General features: G+C 39.0%; 1 protein-coding gene across 1 annotated transcript in view; it reads right to left on the bottom strand.

Moving 5' to 3' along the window:
* Positions 1-16,342, bottom strand: part of Slc25a36 (solute carrier family 25 (pyrimidine nucleotide carrier), member 36) — a 21,054-nt gene that overhangs the window by 4,378 nt on the left and 334 nt on the right. Inside the window, exons 2-5 of the mRNA XM_013029924.1 lie at positions 12,895-13,059; positions 10,760-10,837; positions 8,989-9,089; positions 1,060-1,126 (exon numbers count right to left, since the gene is read on the bottom strand). Coding sequence (XP_012885378.1) covers positions 1,060-1,126; positions 8,989-9,089; positions 10,760-10,837; positions 12,895-13,059 — 411 coding nt within the window. The remainder of the gene's footprint in view (positions 1-1,059; positions 1,127-8,988; positions 9,090-10,759; positions 10,838-12,894; positions 13,060-16,342) is intronic.

The following is a 16,342-nucleotide window of genomic DNA, read 5'->3' on the forward strand; positions in this document are numbered from 1 at the left end:
CAGCGCTCTACCTCTTGAGCCACAGCACCACTTCCACTTTTCTAGTGGTTCATTGGAGATCAGAGTCTTAGACTTTTCTGCCCAGGCTGGCTTTGAACAATGATCCTCAGCTCTCAGCCTCCCGAGTAGCTAGGTTTACAGGTGTGAGCCACGTGCCCAGCCATACTGAACAATTTTAAGCCACATATTTCCTGGATTCGCTGTACAGCAATCCTGTAGGATCCTGAAACATCATTTTGGTCATTTTATGATACTGTAACATGGCTGGCACATGATACTTTGAACCCGCAAGTTAAGTTTTGGTCTCATTCCGAAGGTCCTTCAGTTCAGATTCTCAGGTTCTCTTGTTTACACTGGATGCTTTCTCTGACTAAAATGGGCTCAGTATTGGCTCACGCCTGTAATCCTAGCTACTCAGGAGGCTGAGATTTGAGGATCGAGTCTTATCTCCAATAAACCACCAGAAAACTGGAAGTGGTGCTGTAGCTCAAGTGGTAGAGTGCTCACCTTAAGCTGAACAACTGAACAACTCCCCCCCCCAAAAAAAAAAGGGCTCAGAACCACTCCATCTACACTCCATTAAGGTTGGCCCCAACGACTCCTAATCTATCTCTAGTACACAGTAGTATGTGCTCACTACAGCCTTGTGGAATGAATATTACTATTTATAACTGAGATTGGTAGGGACAGATGAGGTCTACACATATTTGAGTGTTTTCTTGCAGATCGGGGCTCTCTCTACACATAAGATCACTGAATTTGAACAATCATCCTCAAAGATTTCACTCTATACTAGCTGACAATGTGGCTTAGTCAGCTGCTCAGAGATCAAAGGTAAGTACCTGTACAGGCAAAGTGTCACTTTCTGGGCAAAAGATAAAACTAAACAAAAAATACATATACATAGTATATTCTTCTCTTCTGATGGCAGACCCAAGTTTCAAAATAAAGCAAAACAAGGGTGAAAAAAAATTCAGCAGCAAATAAAGGGAAGAATATGAGATGCTTGTGTTGGAGTTACGGGAAAGATGATCCAATCAACTTTAAGACTTAACATACCTTGCATCGAGCTGTAACCGAGTTTTTACTAGCCAGATGGGGTTGGTTGCAGTGATCGCAGTAAAACCTAAACAAACACGTTTAAAAATGAATTCCAGAAAACATGAAGAACATGCTACTAAGGTTCTTTAAATCATATTAGTTTCTATATTAAAGAAAATTTATACATTTAAACTATTATATTTTACTTTTATTTACAAAATGCATATATCCATGAACATCTATCTTTACCTCCAATCTAAATAACTTAATTTCTAACCTTAACCAAGTGATTCTTTTAAGAGCAAAAATCTCATGGTACATAAAGTACAATTCTAACCTGTACAAAATATCCCTGTAGGGTGTTCTTGACTCTCTACACTGAATTTAGAACCCACTTCTCTAGACAACATGCAGAAAATCCGTGGGTTCTAGACTAAAAGAAAGCATGTGTTCTCTGACGGCTCTTTGGGGGTGCATCACCCATCACTGCATTCAAAAGGAGTTCTACATAACCAGCAGTGTTAACTAACGTCTTCATCTGTGAAATGGAGCAGATTGTGTGCGGCCTCGGGGATGTTTTCTCTTGTAAACATAATGGCGTCACAGAAGTAAGGCTTCTATTAGGGTTCCAGAGGAGACATCTACTCTTTGTCCAAGTGAAGAACACATAGGACGATTCAAAAGTTCAAAATGTTACTCTCGGGAACTTCCTTTGCTCTTCTACAGGCATGAAAGAAAGTCGGGGCAGGAGGCAGCTCTAATTTCTCTAACATCACCGCTCCCAAGGGTGGTCCCTCAAGATAGCTCAATTCAGGTAGTCAATTAAGGTCTTGGAGTAGATGTTTCTGGGTTCATGCCTATCTTACTTGCCATTTTCCTAGTTTTGGGGAAAAGGGCAGCACACAATGTGTGGTCTTAGCGGTGGGAACTTGAGAGCGCTTCATCTATACAAAGCAGGGTTTTCATACTTTGCTTTTACATTTAGATCTGCCACACAAACCACAGAGTACTTACATCAAAGCTACTTTTTTTTTTCAACTGACCTTTAAATTCAGTGAAAACATAGAGCTAAACGTCTAAGGATCTTAACTTTTACTACTTTCTATCGAATACTAATAGGTCAATCACATTATTTTTTTGAAAGGTAAACTGTAGCCAGCACACTTAAAAGTATTTTCAGATCAAAATAGCTGTGATGCACTTGGAGATAATTTGCTTTTTAAATCTGTACATTACGTGAAACCAATCGTAAAACTTTCTTGGCTTCAAAATGGCTTACATCTACATAGGCAAAATGATGTTTTTTTTTTTGTCAGTCATGGGGCTTGAACTCTGGGCCTGGGCGCTGTCCTGCAGCTCTTCAGCTCAAGGCTAGCACTCTACCACTTGAGCCACAGCTCCACTTCTGGTTTTCTAGTGGTTTACTGGAGATAAGAGTTTCACGGACTTTTCTGCCTAGGCTGGCTTTGAACTATGATCCTCAGATCTCAGTCTCCTGAGTAGCTAGGATGACAGGTGTGAGCCACCGGCGCCTGGCAGGCAAAATTATTTTAACAAAATTGTTTTCAAAGCCAAATCTGATCTCACAAGGTTTGTGTCCCTTGTATGATATCTGATAATTAGCTAAGCCTAATTTTACTCCCTTTTGATAGAGAAATTGCCTTGTGTTACAGAAAGGGATACACTAATAAAACCTATTTAGAGAGCAAGATAAATGGGAAATTTTAGTTTAATAACTCCTGTAATAAATTTGTAAAGATTATAAAACTTCCATTTCTCAAGTGTTTTTAATACTACATACATAAGTATAAGCTAGAATGGGATTGATAATTTTGGAAGTATGAACTAATACTAAAATAACAAAGTTTGGATGTTTAACAGAATTGTCAGGGAACAGTTTTTTTTCTTCTTCAGTAAGAGGTTCTTTTCAAGAACAGTCTTGGTCAAAGGAAAGAAAAGCAAAATCGAAACAATGACTAGTTTAAATATCTGTCTTACGTGGCCTAGATTATTGAAAACAAAGTTATACTTTTTTTTCCTACTCAAATTTTATCTTAAGGAAACAGATATAGTCAATCCCCAATTTAATGATTTTTCATTTGGTGCTGAGTACCAAACACAGGGCATTACAAATGCCACGGAAATGCTGGACCACTTATTTAGCTAAATGTGTCTATGGTAAGACAGACGGGGGACAAAAAAAGACAAAAACAAAAAAAACCCCTAAGTGGCATAAAGCCAATAAAATAATTCTGCATTTTCTCAATGATTCTTATCATTCTGTATAAATTTTAAATTAAGAAAATTAATTTGCTTCTTACTAAACCTTAGAAAACAAAGCAACCTTATATCCAACTTAAAAAAAAAAGCTTATCTAAGGAAAAACTCTTATTTTACTTCATTTGAAAAGATCAGAGATGAAAAAAATTTTTTGAAAATTATTTTTTAAAATAAAATCTCTTCTATAAAATACTTAGTATCCAAGTTTCTGCCCATGATACTCTTCAAAGTCATAAAATCCCTCTATCTTAAGCAGAGAGAAACCAAACAAATATTATTACTAGGAACAAATAATTTAAATTAGTATCTGTGCTATTAATAAATACTGGGATGTAAACAACAGGTATTCTCACTTCACTAAAATTCATTTCCAGGGACAACATGCCACAGATTGCATTAAAATTTAGCTAAGTGAGAGCTGGGAAGGTGGCTTAGTGATAGAGTGCTTGCCTAGCACACATGAAGCCCTTGGCTCTATTCCTCAGTACCACATAGACAGAAAAAGCCAAAGTGGCGCTGTGGCTCACGTGGTAAGAGCACTAGCTTTGAGCCTAGGGCACAAAGAGGTGCAGGGACAGTGCCCAGGCTCTGAGTTCAAGCTCCAGAACTGGCAAAAATGAATAAATAAAATAGCAAAGTGAGAAAATGTTATTATGTTTATTATTAGTAATTTGTGCTTACTCTGCTTTGGCTTAACTCTCCCCCAAATTAGAATGACTTAATACAGACACTAGTGTATCAGTGTATTAGGGCAGCTAAAGAATCTATTCTTAAGCTATGGCTTTTTTAGCTATCAATCCTTTATGAGTTAGAATTCTGCTCAGTTCTATGGTATCACTTTCTCTTATACTTTAATAAACTAAGCAGACATTCTAGGCTAAATCTAGAAAAACACAACTTATTTATTCTGGAAATGAAATGGAACACTCCTCCCCCAAATCTACCTAAACCTGGAATTACTATGTCTGAGACACATTGAGATACTGACAATGATGTTCCTGAAGTTTGGAAATCGCTTATTACTTCTTGCTTTGCCTTTTAGCTTTATGATGTATTTTGTTAATATTCTAATTTATATTAATATTTAGAACACTTAAAATGTTAAGACAAGTTGAAAACTACACAAGGGATAATTTCTAAGTTAAGAGGGACTAGCATTCCAAAGTGAGTTAAAGCAAAGTGCCCTTACAGCCATACTGTTAGAAGTTATTGTTAGTGTGTCAGAGAGCTTAAATTTTTATTTTAAATGTAGTTTTTCTTCATACAAAACTCCACTTAATAGTGGAGTTTTAAGAACCAGATAAATATCACCCACAGGACTTGCCGAAAATGTCTATCTTATTAAGGGAATGATACCTGTAGTACTGCACTTTCGGCATTTTATTTCAATTAGCTTCTGTAAGAACAAAACCCTCCTTCCTGAGAGGTAAGTATTGAAACTGTTTCCAAAGTAATTAAAACTACAACAGCTACCAAAACTACAATAGCTACTAAGACTCTGTAGGTTATATCCTGTATTTATTTAGAAAGGAGTGATATTAAGATTGGTATTTTCTACAAAGAGTAGAAAGCTATGTATCAACTGACAAGAATGGAAAGCTGTATTAGACTTTTAGATGTTACGCTGAGCAACAGAGCTATTGTAAAAATCGGAGGATGCTGTGATACCATTTACAACTATGCAAATGTACTGCTTATCAGATTCTTTGGAGGTCAAGGCTGTTATGGCCAAACTGAAGACCCCAGGCTCACAGGATGACTGAAAAGCACCCCATTCTTCCTTCTAGAAGGATCATAAAGGGATCAGAATTAAAACACTCAATAACGCACATTACAAATTCAGGAAATAAATTCATTTCCCGCCTTCTACTCATGCCACAGTTTATAAAATCCCAGGGTGTGTTTCTTATACTAGAGGCTGCAAGAGATGCTCAGATCAGTACTCACGAGGTTTAAGTTAGTCCATATTTCTACAGGAAGTGACCTGCGGATGGGGAGCATGAGATGACACGATCTCACTCTTTTCTCGGGAGAAATGTACAGTAAATGCCTAAAATAGACACAGGCTTTTCTGTATCATAACAACAAGCAGTGACCTCATCAGAAACATGTGTACAAATTGAATCCCATTGGAAGGATCTGAGAAATATCTGTGAGATCTAACTTTATTTTATTTTTTTTGAAATTTTCAAGTTAAAAAGAAAAAGAAAGGAATATCAGAATGGGCCATTAAAAATTATTTTTAATGTGCCAAGAATCGAAAATCTCACCATCTGCTGCAGTTTCAGAGTCCGAATACTTACCTGAAAGGAGACCAGTTTTGTCTTACAAGAAAAAAAATGCTAACCTTGTCAAGGGGGCTCTAAAATAATTTATGGAATTACCATATCCCATTTTCCTGTCATAATTATCTACTATGTTTAAAGAGCTAAAAGCACATTGTAGTCTATCAGGAAAAACACATTTTCTTTTTAACCGTCAGTCTGTTTGGTACAAATTTTAAAAGCCCCCAAAAATATCCGAGTCTGGAAGTATTCATGTTTAAATAAAAGATAGTAAGCATGTGTTGCTACAAAAGTACCTTTAACTTTTTGCATTCTAGTCAGTAATATTGCACATCCATACTTAGGGTCTATTTAGGATTATTTTGAACTTAATTTCTTGTGTTCTACAAAACAGAAAACAGGAAGAAGGTTTACAAATAAACACACAAAGAAGCTGCCCAACCACCCATCTGGCTGAATAGACTGCCAGGACAGATAAAATATTGTTAAAAAGTTTTAAATAGGCAAGATAAAAATTTGTATTATTTGAGTAAACACTTGGCCCTTAATAATGAACTAAAAGTCAAATACAAAAATCTTTTTTTTTTTTGTCTTTTCTTTTTTTGGCACTGGGGATCGAACCCAGGACGTTGCGCTTGCTAGGCAAGCGCTTTGCCACTGAGCTACATCCCAGCCCAAATACAAAAATCTTGAAACATGTATGCTATAAAATAAAATGCACTAAGTTATTTATGAGAACATAAAAGCTTACATTATTTATAAATTAAAAAATGGATCACTAACTTCACAAATACTTATTAAAAAAATCCAAATCCACTTCCCTCCCTTACTTCTATACCACTACATATAAAAACGTTTGCATATGCCAGAGAAAAACTTAAAACTGGAAATTACCTTATAAAAACACAATACAACTTCTGGCATATATATATGTATATATGCACACATCTGTGCCTAAGTGTACATAAAGGGATACTCAATTCATTTAAATGAAACAGACACAAAATAAGGCATCCTCAACAACTAGTCAGCTGGAAGGGAACATCCATTGTAAGGGAAAAAAAGGCAGGTAAAATACCGAAGACCTACTTAAACTGTCCTTATTAATCTGAGAGGTCCTTGCGATAAACATTATGCACACACTACCCTTATCTAACCCTTATAAGAGTGTGCTGGTTGGTACAGCAAAAATGCTGAAGCAATATTGCCAGCTGCTTAAGTTAAATATACTTTTTTATAATAAAGCGACAAGGTTAGCATTTTTTCCCCTTGAATAACCAGTTAAAAATGATTTTTCATAGGATCATCTCAAAGCACCTAATTACCCCCCCCCACGCCATTCATATTTAGTCCCGTGGTCATGTATAACTGCCATGCTAAGTGTTAATGCTCATAAATAGTGCAAGGAAGCTGTGAAAGCACAATTCTCAGAACAATGCGACTGCAAACAAACCAAGGAAACATGTCCAAGTTACAGTTAAGTGTACAGCGCAATCATCTGTGAACAAACATAAGAAGAACAATTCAAGATGCATGGAACCATGTTGTGAAACAGTATCGATGCACACATAAAAACTGGGCTGACATTTGTATACATTTGGGCAAAGAAGTAAAAAGTGACAATTTACTGAATTCCTTTGCAGTGTGATACAAATAAGAGTAATATAGTCTTATTCTAAAGAAATAAGATGGGGCTGGGAAGATGGCTCAGTGGTAGAGGGCTTGCCTTGCATGCCTGAGGCCCTGGGTTCGATTCCTCAGCACCACATAAGCAAAATGGAAAAAAAAAGCCGGAAGTGGCGCTGTGGCTCAAGTGGTAGAGCGCTAGACTTGAGCTGAAGAGCTGAGGGACAGCGCCCAGGCCCAGAGTTCAGGCCCCATGACCGGACCCCAAAATAAATAAATAAAAAAAATAAGATGTTCCAAAAAGAATTAAAGTATTCTGAAACTCTAATATACAGTAATTTTTTTTAACGTAAAAAGACCAGTAATATGCTTTCTTAATGTTGGTTCTTTCAAAGGAAGCAACATCAGTATTTCTTTAATTTTCTGGGATCAACAACCAAAATGTAGTAAGACCTAGTGCTGTGGTTATGTGGTTATTGGTCTGTTCCCTGTCCACTTTCCCCATTTCACTCTCTGGGGATCGTCTATAGTAAACTTCTGTTTTGACAGATGGTCTCTACCTCTAAATGAATCAATTTTCAAAATCCAAATAACTGCACAGAAAAGGTAACATAAATTACCTAACTTGCTCAAGAGTTCCTTATTGGAAAGTGAGAATTCTCACCATCTTGACTTTAAATGTTGTTGTTCCTTCCGGCTTCAAAACTTCAGTCGGTCAGTCAACAATCGCTAAATATAAAAAGCCTTGAAAACAACGTAGAAGATATATGCTAGACGTGTATGTTTATGTGAAGGTTGTCACCGCTCAGAAATGAGTATTTCCAACTTATACTTAGTTGGGGTAAATATGTGGTTCCAACAAACCCAATTTACCTCTAAACAGAAAACGGCTAACAGTTTAAGGTACTCATTACCAAACGTGTAACTGATACTCAGTTTACTGATAAGTAGCCAATAAAAATGGCTCTAATTTTTCTCAGTATAACTTCAAATCTCAGAAAATGGGAATTTTCTACTGAGAACCCAAGTGCATGTTTTTTTGAGTATGCATGGCAGCAAATGATTCCAGAACCAGACCTGTCAAACAGATCTCAAGTTTAGCGTAAAGTGGTGCAGAAGCATTAATTCAATGATACTGACTCATCGATGATGACAGAAGAGATCCTGGAAGCATTTTTATCTGTGTGTGTGTGTGTAGCCAGGGTTGACATTTCAGATACCATCTAGTCCGACTTATGTGGAATGATGTACGTATTCTTGAAAGTACACACATTATGGTTTTAGTTATCGATAATGTATCACTTACAAAAGTTTCAGCATTGGAGCACAAAATGAATACTTTACCAAGAAATGCCAGCACATTTCAGACAGAAGCCAAAATATGCAGCTAAAAGGGAAAAGGCACTAACAGAAATTGAGGAGAGAAAAGTAAATTACAGTTCCATTACAGTACGATTATGGCTGTATTCTTAATACTTAAATCAAAGTATTCACTGCATGATACAAGGCAACAGAAATATATTATCTGTATCCTATCACGTAAATTCTTAATTACAAAACTGCAGATCAACAAAAGATTTTACATACACCTAATCAAATCTGTTCTATTCCAATAAATATAAATTAACCATTAAAGATGCCAACCAATAAAATGTACATCAATCACTTTAACTTTTCATTATAAACTCAACATGTTTCAGCATTAAGTATCTAGGTTTTAGAAAGTTCCTTGTTTTTTAGTATCATACATTCATACCTGCCATTGCGGCTGATATCATGTGTACTTGGGTAGAGTCGGGATCAAACACACCATTCAACTTTTCCTTGCAGTTTGAATAAGCAGCAAAGTATATTGCTCTAAAATAAAGATTTAAATTGACTTTAGTAAGTATGTTTGCTCAACTTATAAAATGTAAATTCATCTTCACAATTAAAAAAAGACCAACTGGTCATAGGGCTTGAATTCAGAACCTGGGTACTGTCCATGGGCTTTTTTTGCTCCAGGTTAGCATTATAACACTTGGAGCCATAGCTCTCCTTCCAGTTTTTGAGTGGTTAATTAGAAGTAAGAGTCTCAAGGGGAGTTTTCTGCCTGGGCTGGCTTTGAACTGCAATCCTTCTATCTCAGCATGCTGAGTAGCTAGGATTACAAGTGTGAGCCATCAGCACCCAGCAATCTTTATAATTTTAGAATGAACTTAATAACAAGGTCTTAGCCCTTTCCATTTAATGATTTAAAAAGACATACTCAAATATGAAATTTCTAGCATCTACTTTCAAACAGTATTTTTTTCTTTCTTGTAGATTGTGGGGCTTGAACTCAGGGCTTGGGCATTGTCCCTGAGCTCTTTCACCCAAGGTTAACACTTTAAGCCACAAGTCTACTTCTGGTTATCTGACAAGTCTCACAGAGCCAGGTGCTAGAGGCTCAGGCCTGTAATCCTAGCTACTCTGGAGGCTGAGATCTGAGGATCATGATTTAAAGCCAGCCCTGGCAGAAGTCTGTGAGACTCTTACCTCTAATAAACTACTCAGAAAAAGTCTGGAAATGGTATTGTAGCTAAGTGGTAGAGTGCTAGCCTTGAGCCAAAGAAGTTTAAGGACAGCCCCAGACTCCAAGTTCAGGACAGAAAGATTGTACAGATATTGATGACTGGAAAATCCCATTAGTGAGTAAGGCTGTTGAAATCTATGCAATGCTAAAGTACATCTAAGCTAACTAAATCAATGCCCTATGAGAACATGTGAATCTCTAATTTGGGAAAGAAGGAGGTAGAGCTGATGGATTGAATCCAAGTACAAGCTAAACAATCAAGATGGTGTGGTATATTCTAATCTGTACTGCACAGAGGAGTTCAGTGTTCTTTTTTTTTTTTGGGGGCGGGGGTCCAGTCATGGGGCCTGAACTCTGGGCCTGGGCGCTGTCCCTTGGCTCTTCAGCTCAAGGCTAGCGCTCTACCACTTGAGCCACAGCGCCACTTCTGGCTTTTTTCCTTTTTGCTTATGTGGTCTGAGGAATTGAACCCAGGGCCTCATGCATGCAAGGCAAGTGCTCTACCACTGAGCCACCTTCCCAGCCCGAGTTCAGTGTTCTTTTCCTTGCTTTTCTTTGTGTGTGTGTGTGTGTGTGTGAGAAAGAGAGAGAGAGAGAGAATGTGTGTGTGTGTGTGTTAGGGACTGAATCCAGGGCTTCATGCAGGTAAGGCAAGCACATTCCCAGCCCCAATAGAGTGTTTCCTAAATTACTAGCTATATCATTCTACACTTTTTTATTTTTCGCCAGTCCAAGACTGTCAAATATTTAATGCAAATATTATACCTCCTTCTTATAATTATGGAACAACTGTTAGTTTCTGATGCTACTTTCAAAACATCTGATGCCACTTCCTACCAACAAGCATTCCTTGTAAATATCTTCTGGATAGCACCTAAAACCTTAAATTTCACGGTACATAAATGAGTAAGTGCCGGTGTTTTGAAGTAAGATGACAGTGCCATTATTTTACTTAATCTATTTTTGTTTTTACCTGGAAGGGGCCACCCCCACTAAATTGGGGCCTAATCCTCTAAACAAGGAACGAGGCCCTTCTTTTTCCAAGATCACCCTGAAAGATAAAAAAATTAACATTAGATTATACAGACTTCAACCAAGACATCTGTCTGATTATCCCACTCCAATCTCTAATTCCTGCAATTTTATTGTCTTTATCGGACAATTTAGTTTCTCAACTCCTTAGTTACAAACATTAGTTCTGTTCTAGTATTAAGGTCTCCATTTTCTGGCAGAGTTGCGAATCATGAGGGACTCAGGTCACAGAAAGCAAACACTCTACCACTAAGTCACTAGGTTTTACTCCGTACTGCAGGACAGTCTGGGCACTGTAGTTATGACATCTAACCATGGTAAGGGAATGGTTCAGCAAAAAGGAGGCACCTCACATTTGTGAGGGTACTATACTGTTTGCTCATCATTTCTCTCTACACTTAGTTTACCTAGAACTTATTGTACGAAGAGCTCTTTATAGCTAGGCAAAGGAAAGAGACAGGAAAGGCCCCAGCCATTGAGAAATTCCCTGTTCAATTATGGGGAACCCTCTTCTCCCCAACAAACAAACCAGAATTATATTGAAACAAGCAATTCACCAGAGCATATTAACAAGTAAATGCATCTTTGGAAGAAAAAAGTACAGAGGTATGTGAAAGGCATAAAAGACTGCCTGAGAGCTAGTAATTCAATTAAGTTCTATAGGCAAAAACACCAAATCAGGTAGGTCAAATGATTCTCAAGCATCTATATACTTTAAAAAGATCATGGGGCTGGGAAGGTGGCTCAGTGGTAGAGTGCTTGCCTTGCATGCATGAGGCCCTGGGTTCGATTCCTCAGCACCACATAAGCAGAAAAAAAAAAAAAAAGGCTGGAAGTGGTGCTATGGTTCAAGTGGTAGCGAGCTAGCCTTGAGCTGAAGAGCTGAGGGACAGCACCCAGGCCCAGAGTTCAGGCCCCACGACCGGACCCCCCCACCCCCCCAAAAAAATCATAAAAGTAATTAAACATAGTAGTCAATTAAAAGCCAGAGTTAGGGCTAAATTTTTCACTATGAAGTTGGTCACTTCATAGTTCAATGAACTCTGCTGATAATGGTGAGTTCACTAAGCAACTTTCAGCTGTGCTGCTTTCTTATTGGGTATCATAAGGGTTAATTAAATAAATCAGTATGTATGGAGCTTTAAAAAGGGCCTGAAGAACTGAGGAATATGAAACTGAGATGAACAAACTTGTGAAAAACATGCAAAGGGAAAGCAAAACTATTGAAAAAGAAAGCAAAAAAATGTATCAAGAGACCTTGTTTGGTGGTAATCAATATCAAAATCAGGCTATTAAGTTACATTTCCTATTATTAACTAGATAGAAGTATTTACAACTATGATATTTGAATTCACAATTGTTAACAATTTGTTTCATCTATTCATTTACTTAGGTAGTAACCAGTTTGAAAAGGCAACATGTGATGAAATCCTGTGGTGTGAGAGTAAACATACTGCAAGAGTTTATTTGCTACAAAATAAATACTATTGAACTAAGTTCAAATAGATCCAGTCCCAAGTAAGCTGATAAAACAGATACAAGTCTGAACTTGTAAACTGGTAAAACTAGTAATAAAAAGTGAATCTAATAGCTTTGAAATTACAACACAAATATAAAATATAAAAGCGTATCTTTTCAAGCCATCAAAAAATGTCAAACACAGACAGGTGTTGGTGGCTCCTACCTGTAATCCTAGCTACTCAGGAAGCTGAGATCTGAGGATCATAGCTCAAAGCCAGCTTAGGCAGGAAAGTCTATGAGACTCTTACCCCCAAATAATCACTAGGAAACCAGAAGTTGGGCTGTGGCTCAAAGCACTAGCCTTGAGCAAAAGAGCTCAGGGATAGTGCCCAACCCGAGTCCAAGCCCCAAAACAACAACAAACACACACATACTGGATAATATTTAAAAATTTGGAGAATTTTTGTTTAGATTACATAAAAATCACGGTCTATCATTAGGTGTATAATACTTGTGTGAGTACTTGCAAAGAACCTTTTAAAAGGTGGCTGGCATAAACAAGCATGTGGACATTATGGAGGTAACTTCGCGAAACCAAGGAGTGCTCTGCCTTACTTCAGGCAATGGAGAGGTCCGGGAGACACCACTCGGTTGACACTGGCTCCAGCCATGGTGTTCAGCTGGACTTCAGAGATATAGAGTGTCACGGCGGATGACTGCAGTCGTGTCTTCACAACTTCCAGTGGACATGTCAGGATGGCTCCCACGGTACCCCCACATCTGCAGCAGATTGGCAGTCAGTACCTATGCCTAGTGTCCTCACCTGCGCAGGCTCTTACTCAAATTCAAAACTAGTAATGATTTTAGACTTTTTTTTTTTAGATATTTTTAAGTTTCCCTGACGTACCATATAAATTGCTAAAGGGAATTGAAGCTTCATATCTACCCAGTAATAAAAATCAGTTCGAGATTTCAAATAGTATCTGCTGGTAAGAAAATTACTGGCAAAGCTACAGTAAGACTCCCATGCTTATGGATGACTTGTGTCACTAGATTATTTGACATATATCCTACCTTTCAAACTCTGATTCTTTTAAAACCCAGCCAATGTTTTTCTAAAACACTAAGACTGAAATAAATTTGCTGATGGATATAAGCATACATATTACTCCTTAGTGCCTCATAGTCACTATTACCGTTGCATGTAGAACTCTATGCAAGGCAGGTAGAAAGTGAACAGTTCTGTCCTGTAAAGTCCCCAAGATGCCTAATGATTAAGGGCACCAAGTGCTCAATCTGGAGCCCCTGTGTGACATGAGGATGGTGAGAAGGTTCAATTTGAGCAAACAGATCCTTACTAACCTCTGCACCTGCCAGCACCTTTATACTGAACTATGGAGGTTCCAGAAAATACTGAATTGTCTATGAACCACTTGACTTACTGCATATTGTGTAGCAGCTCAAGTGGTCTAAGACATGGGAAAGTAAAAATCAAGGAGATAAGGTTGAAAAAAAAATACTTTCAGCTGGGTGCTGGTGACCTCACGCCTATAAATCCTAGTTACTCAGAAGGCTGAGATTTGAGGACCATGGTGCAAAGCCAGCTGGGGCAGGAAAATCCATGAGACTCTTATCTCCAATAAAGCACCAGAAAACCAGAAGTGGCACTGTGGCTAAAGTGGTAGAATGTTAGCCTTGAGCTGAAGAGACAGCACCCAGGCCAAGAGTTCAAGCCCCACAACTGATAAAACAAAACAAAAAATACATATATATACATACACACACTTTCAAGAATTCTATTTTTGCTCTTTTCTGACAAGGAAGCAAGCAAGCTAATGATCAAAGAAAATAAAAATTAGTATTAACTATGTGGAAGTTTCTTACTAAATTAATTACTACACAGTTTTCTTATTATCCCATTTGAGATCATCTCTCCCTCAAATAGGGAAAACAAAAAGGAATAGCTTCATGGTAGACAAAGATAGCCCACAGAACCACACTACACAATGCATAATTCTCTCAAAATATTAAAAACATTTCATAGGGCTGGGAAGTTGGCTTAGTGGGAGAGCGCTTGCCTTGCATGCATTGAGGCCCTGGGTTCGATTCCTCAGCACCACATAAGTAGAAAAAAGCCGGAAGTGGGCATTGTGGCTCAAGCGGTAGGGCGCTAGCCTTGAGCTGAAGAGCTGAGGGACAGCAGCTGGGCACAGTTCAGCCCCCACAACCGACCAAAAACAAAAAACATGTCATATCATTAAGAGATTCAGCTAAAACTAAACTCTATTTGCATTCTTTTACTGTCTGCCATGCTCTATAACTCAGCCTAACCAATAGCTTTACAAACTATTAACTCTGGCAAAAGCATAATGGGATCAAAGGGTGTCTTAAAGCAAGCACGAGTTATGCATGTGAGTGTGTTGCCCAGACTCAAGGTCCAGTACAAGTGGTTTTCAAATGTTCCGATTTAACAACAGAGCCTCCAGGCTACTAAGAAAAGCTTCCCAAGATTTTGATAAGTATATCCTTAAATAAATGAAAGTAATTTTTATCATCAGGAAAACAACTCAGGTTCTATGTTCAGAAAATTCTTGCCTAAGATTACATGCTTTCATGAAAGGGTACTCTTGGTTCTCTAAAACAGCCCTAGGTTAACCCTCAGGACACCTGTACGTGTAGTAGTGGTCCAGGAAAACAAGACTATCAAGTCAGCTCTCCTTTTCCTCTGCAGTTATTACTAAAGTAAAAAATAGATTTCTCAACTTCCAGCCTTCCCAATTGTACTAAGGAATAAATTTAGTACCTTGTAAAGAACATTCTAAAGATTACTGTCTATAAACTTTGACATACATATAAAGAAGTATCTTCAACTAGTAATGTAGCCAATGTAATTGCCTGTGCATTTCTGCAATGCTTAGACCACAGCAGAATGTTAAAACAGTCTGCATAAATGAATTTAAATATTACGTTAAAATAGAACTGGCAGGACTTTTCAAGATTACTCACTCCTCATTTTACATGTAGGACAAGCTGCTTGATCTTAAGCGAATTCTCTTATTTTGAAGGACCCAGATGGCTACTGTCTGTCTTTTTCTAACGTTTTCTCTTAAAGTTAAAAGCGAAGCTGGGTGCTGGTGGCTCACACCTGTAATGCTACCTACTCAGGAAACTGAGATCTGAGGATCAAGTCAGCTGAGAGCAGAAAAAAAAAAAGAAAAGAAAAAGACTCTATCTCCAGTGAACCAACTTTTAAGCTGGAAAAAATGGCTCAAGTGGTAGAGTGCCACAACCTTCAGCAAAAGAAAAAAAAAAAAAAGCTAAGGGACAACGCCCAGGCCCTGAGTTCAAGCTCCAGTTCGGACACGTGCATGGAAAAAAAGCATCCCCCCCCTCCCAATTTGCTGTCATTTTCCAAATTAACTGGGAAGGAAGGTCATCTAACGGGGCTGTGGTTCAGCAAAATGGCTGTAGCCAAGTCTAGCTTGGTAACCGAGGCACCGTCAAAACTTCAGACCCCTCGGTCCTATGCTATGCACACGGAGCCGCTGATTCCCATCAGGGTGAGTGACGGAGGAGGTCACCCCGCTTTCTACCTGACAGCAGCGAGGGTACAAAAAGGGCTTTGGCTGGTTTTCCTGGAATCAACACCGCCTCCCCCCCCCCCCCGCACAGCAACCCCAAATCCCCGTCCTCAAAGACCCGGCCGCAAAGAAACCCCATAGCTGGGCTAAGGTGGTTTCCGATCGCCCCCCCCATCCCAGGGATTACCCCAGCCTTGCAAGATCGGGGTGGAGGGACTCGGCCCCTCCGAACCCCTCGAGTTCCCGCCCCGCCTCCCCCAAGCAGTGCAGGACCGGAAACGGCCGCCGGCGGGGCGTGTGAGCGACGTGAGGCGGCCCGGCGCCCATTTTGTCCTCGGCCTCCACAAGTTCCCACCCTATCCTCTCCCCGTCACCCCCCATTCCCCACCCCCCATCCTCCTCCCTCGGCCAGGCCACCTACGCGAGGCCCGGGGTCGCGCTCACTCTCCCGGGTCCCGCTAGGCCGCGACGTGCGGCCTGCT

This window comes from Dipodomys ordii, unplaced genomic scaffold (assembly GCF_000151885.1).
Source record: "Dipodomys ordii isolate 6190 unplaced genomic scaffold, Dord_2.0 Scaffold124, whole genome shotgun sequence".
NCBI lineage: Eukaryota > Metazoa > Chordata > Mammalia > Rodentia > Heteromyidae > Dipodomys > Dipodomys ordii.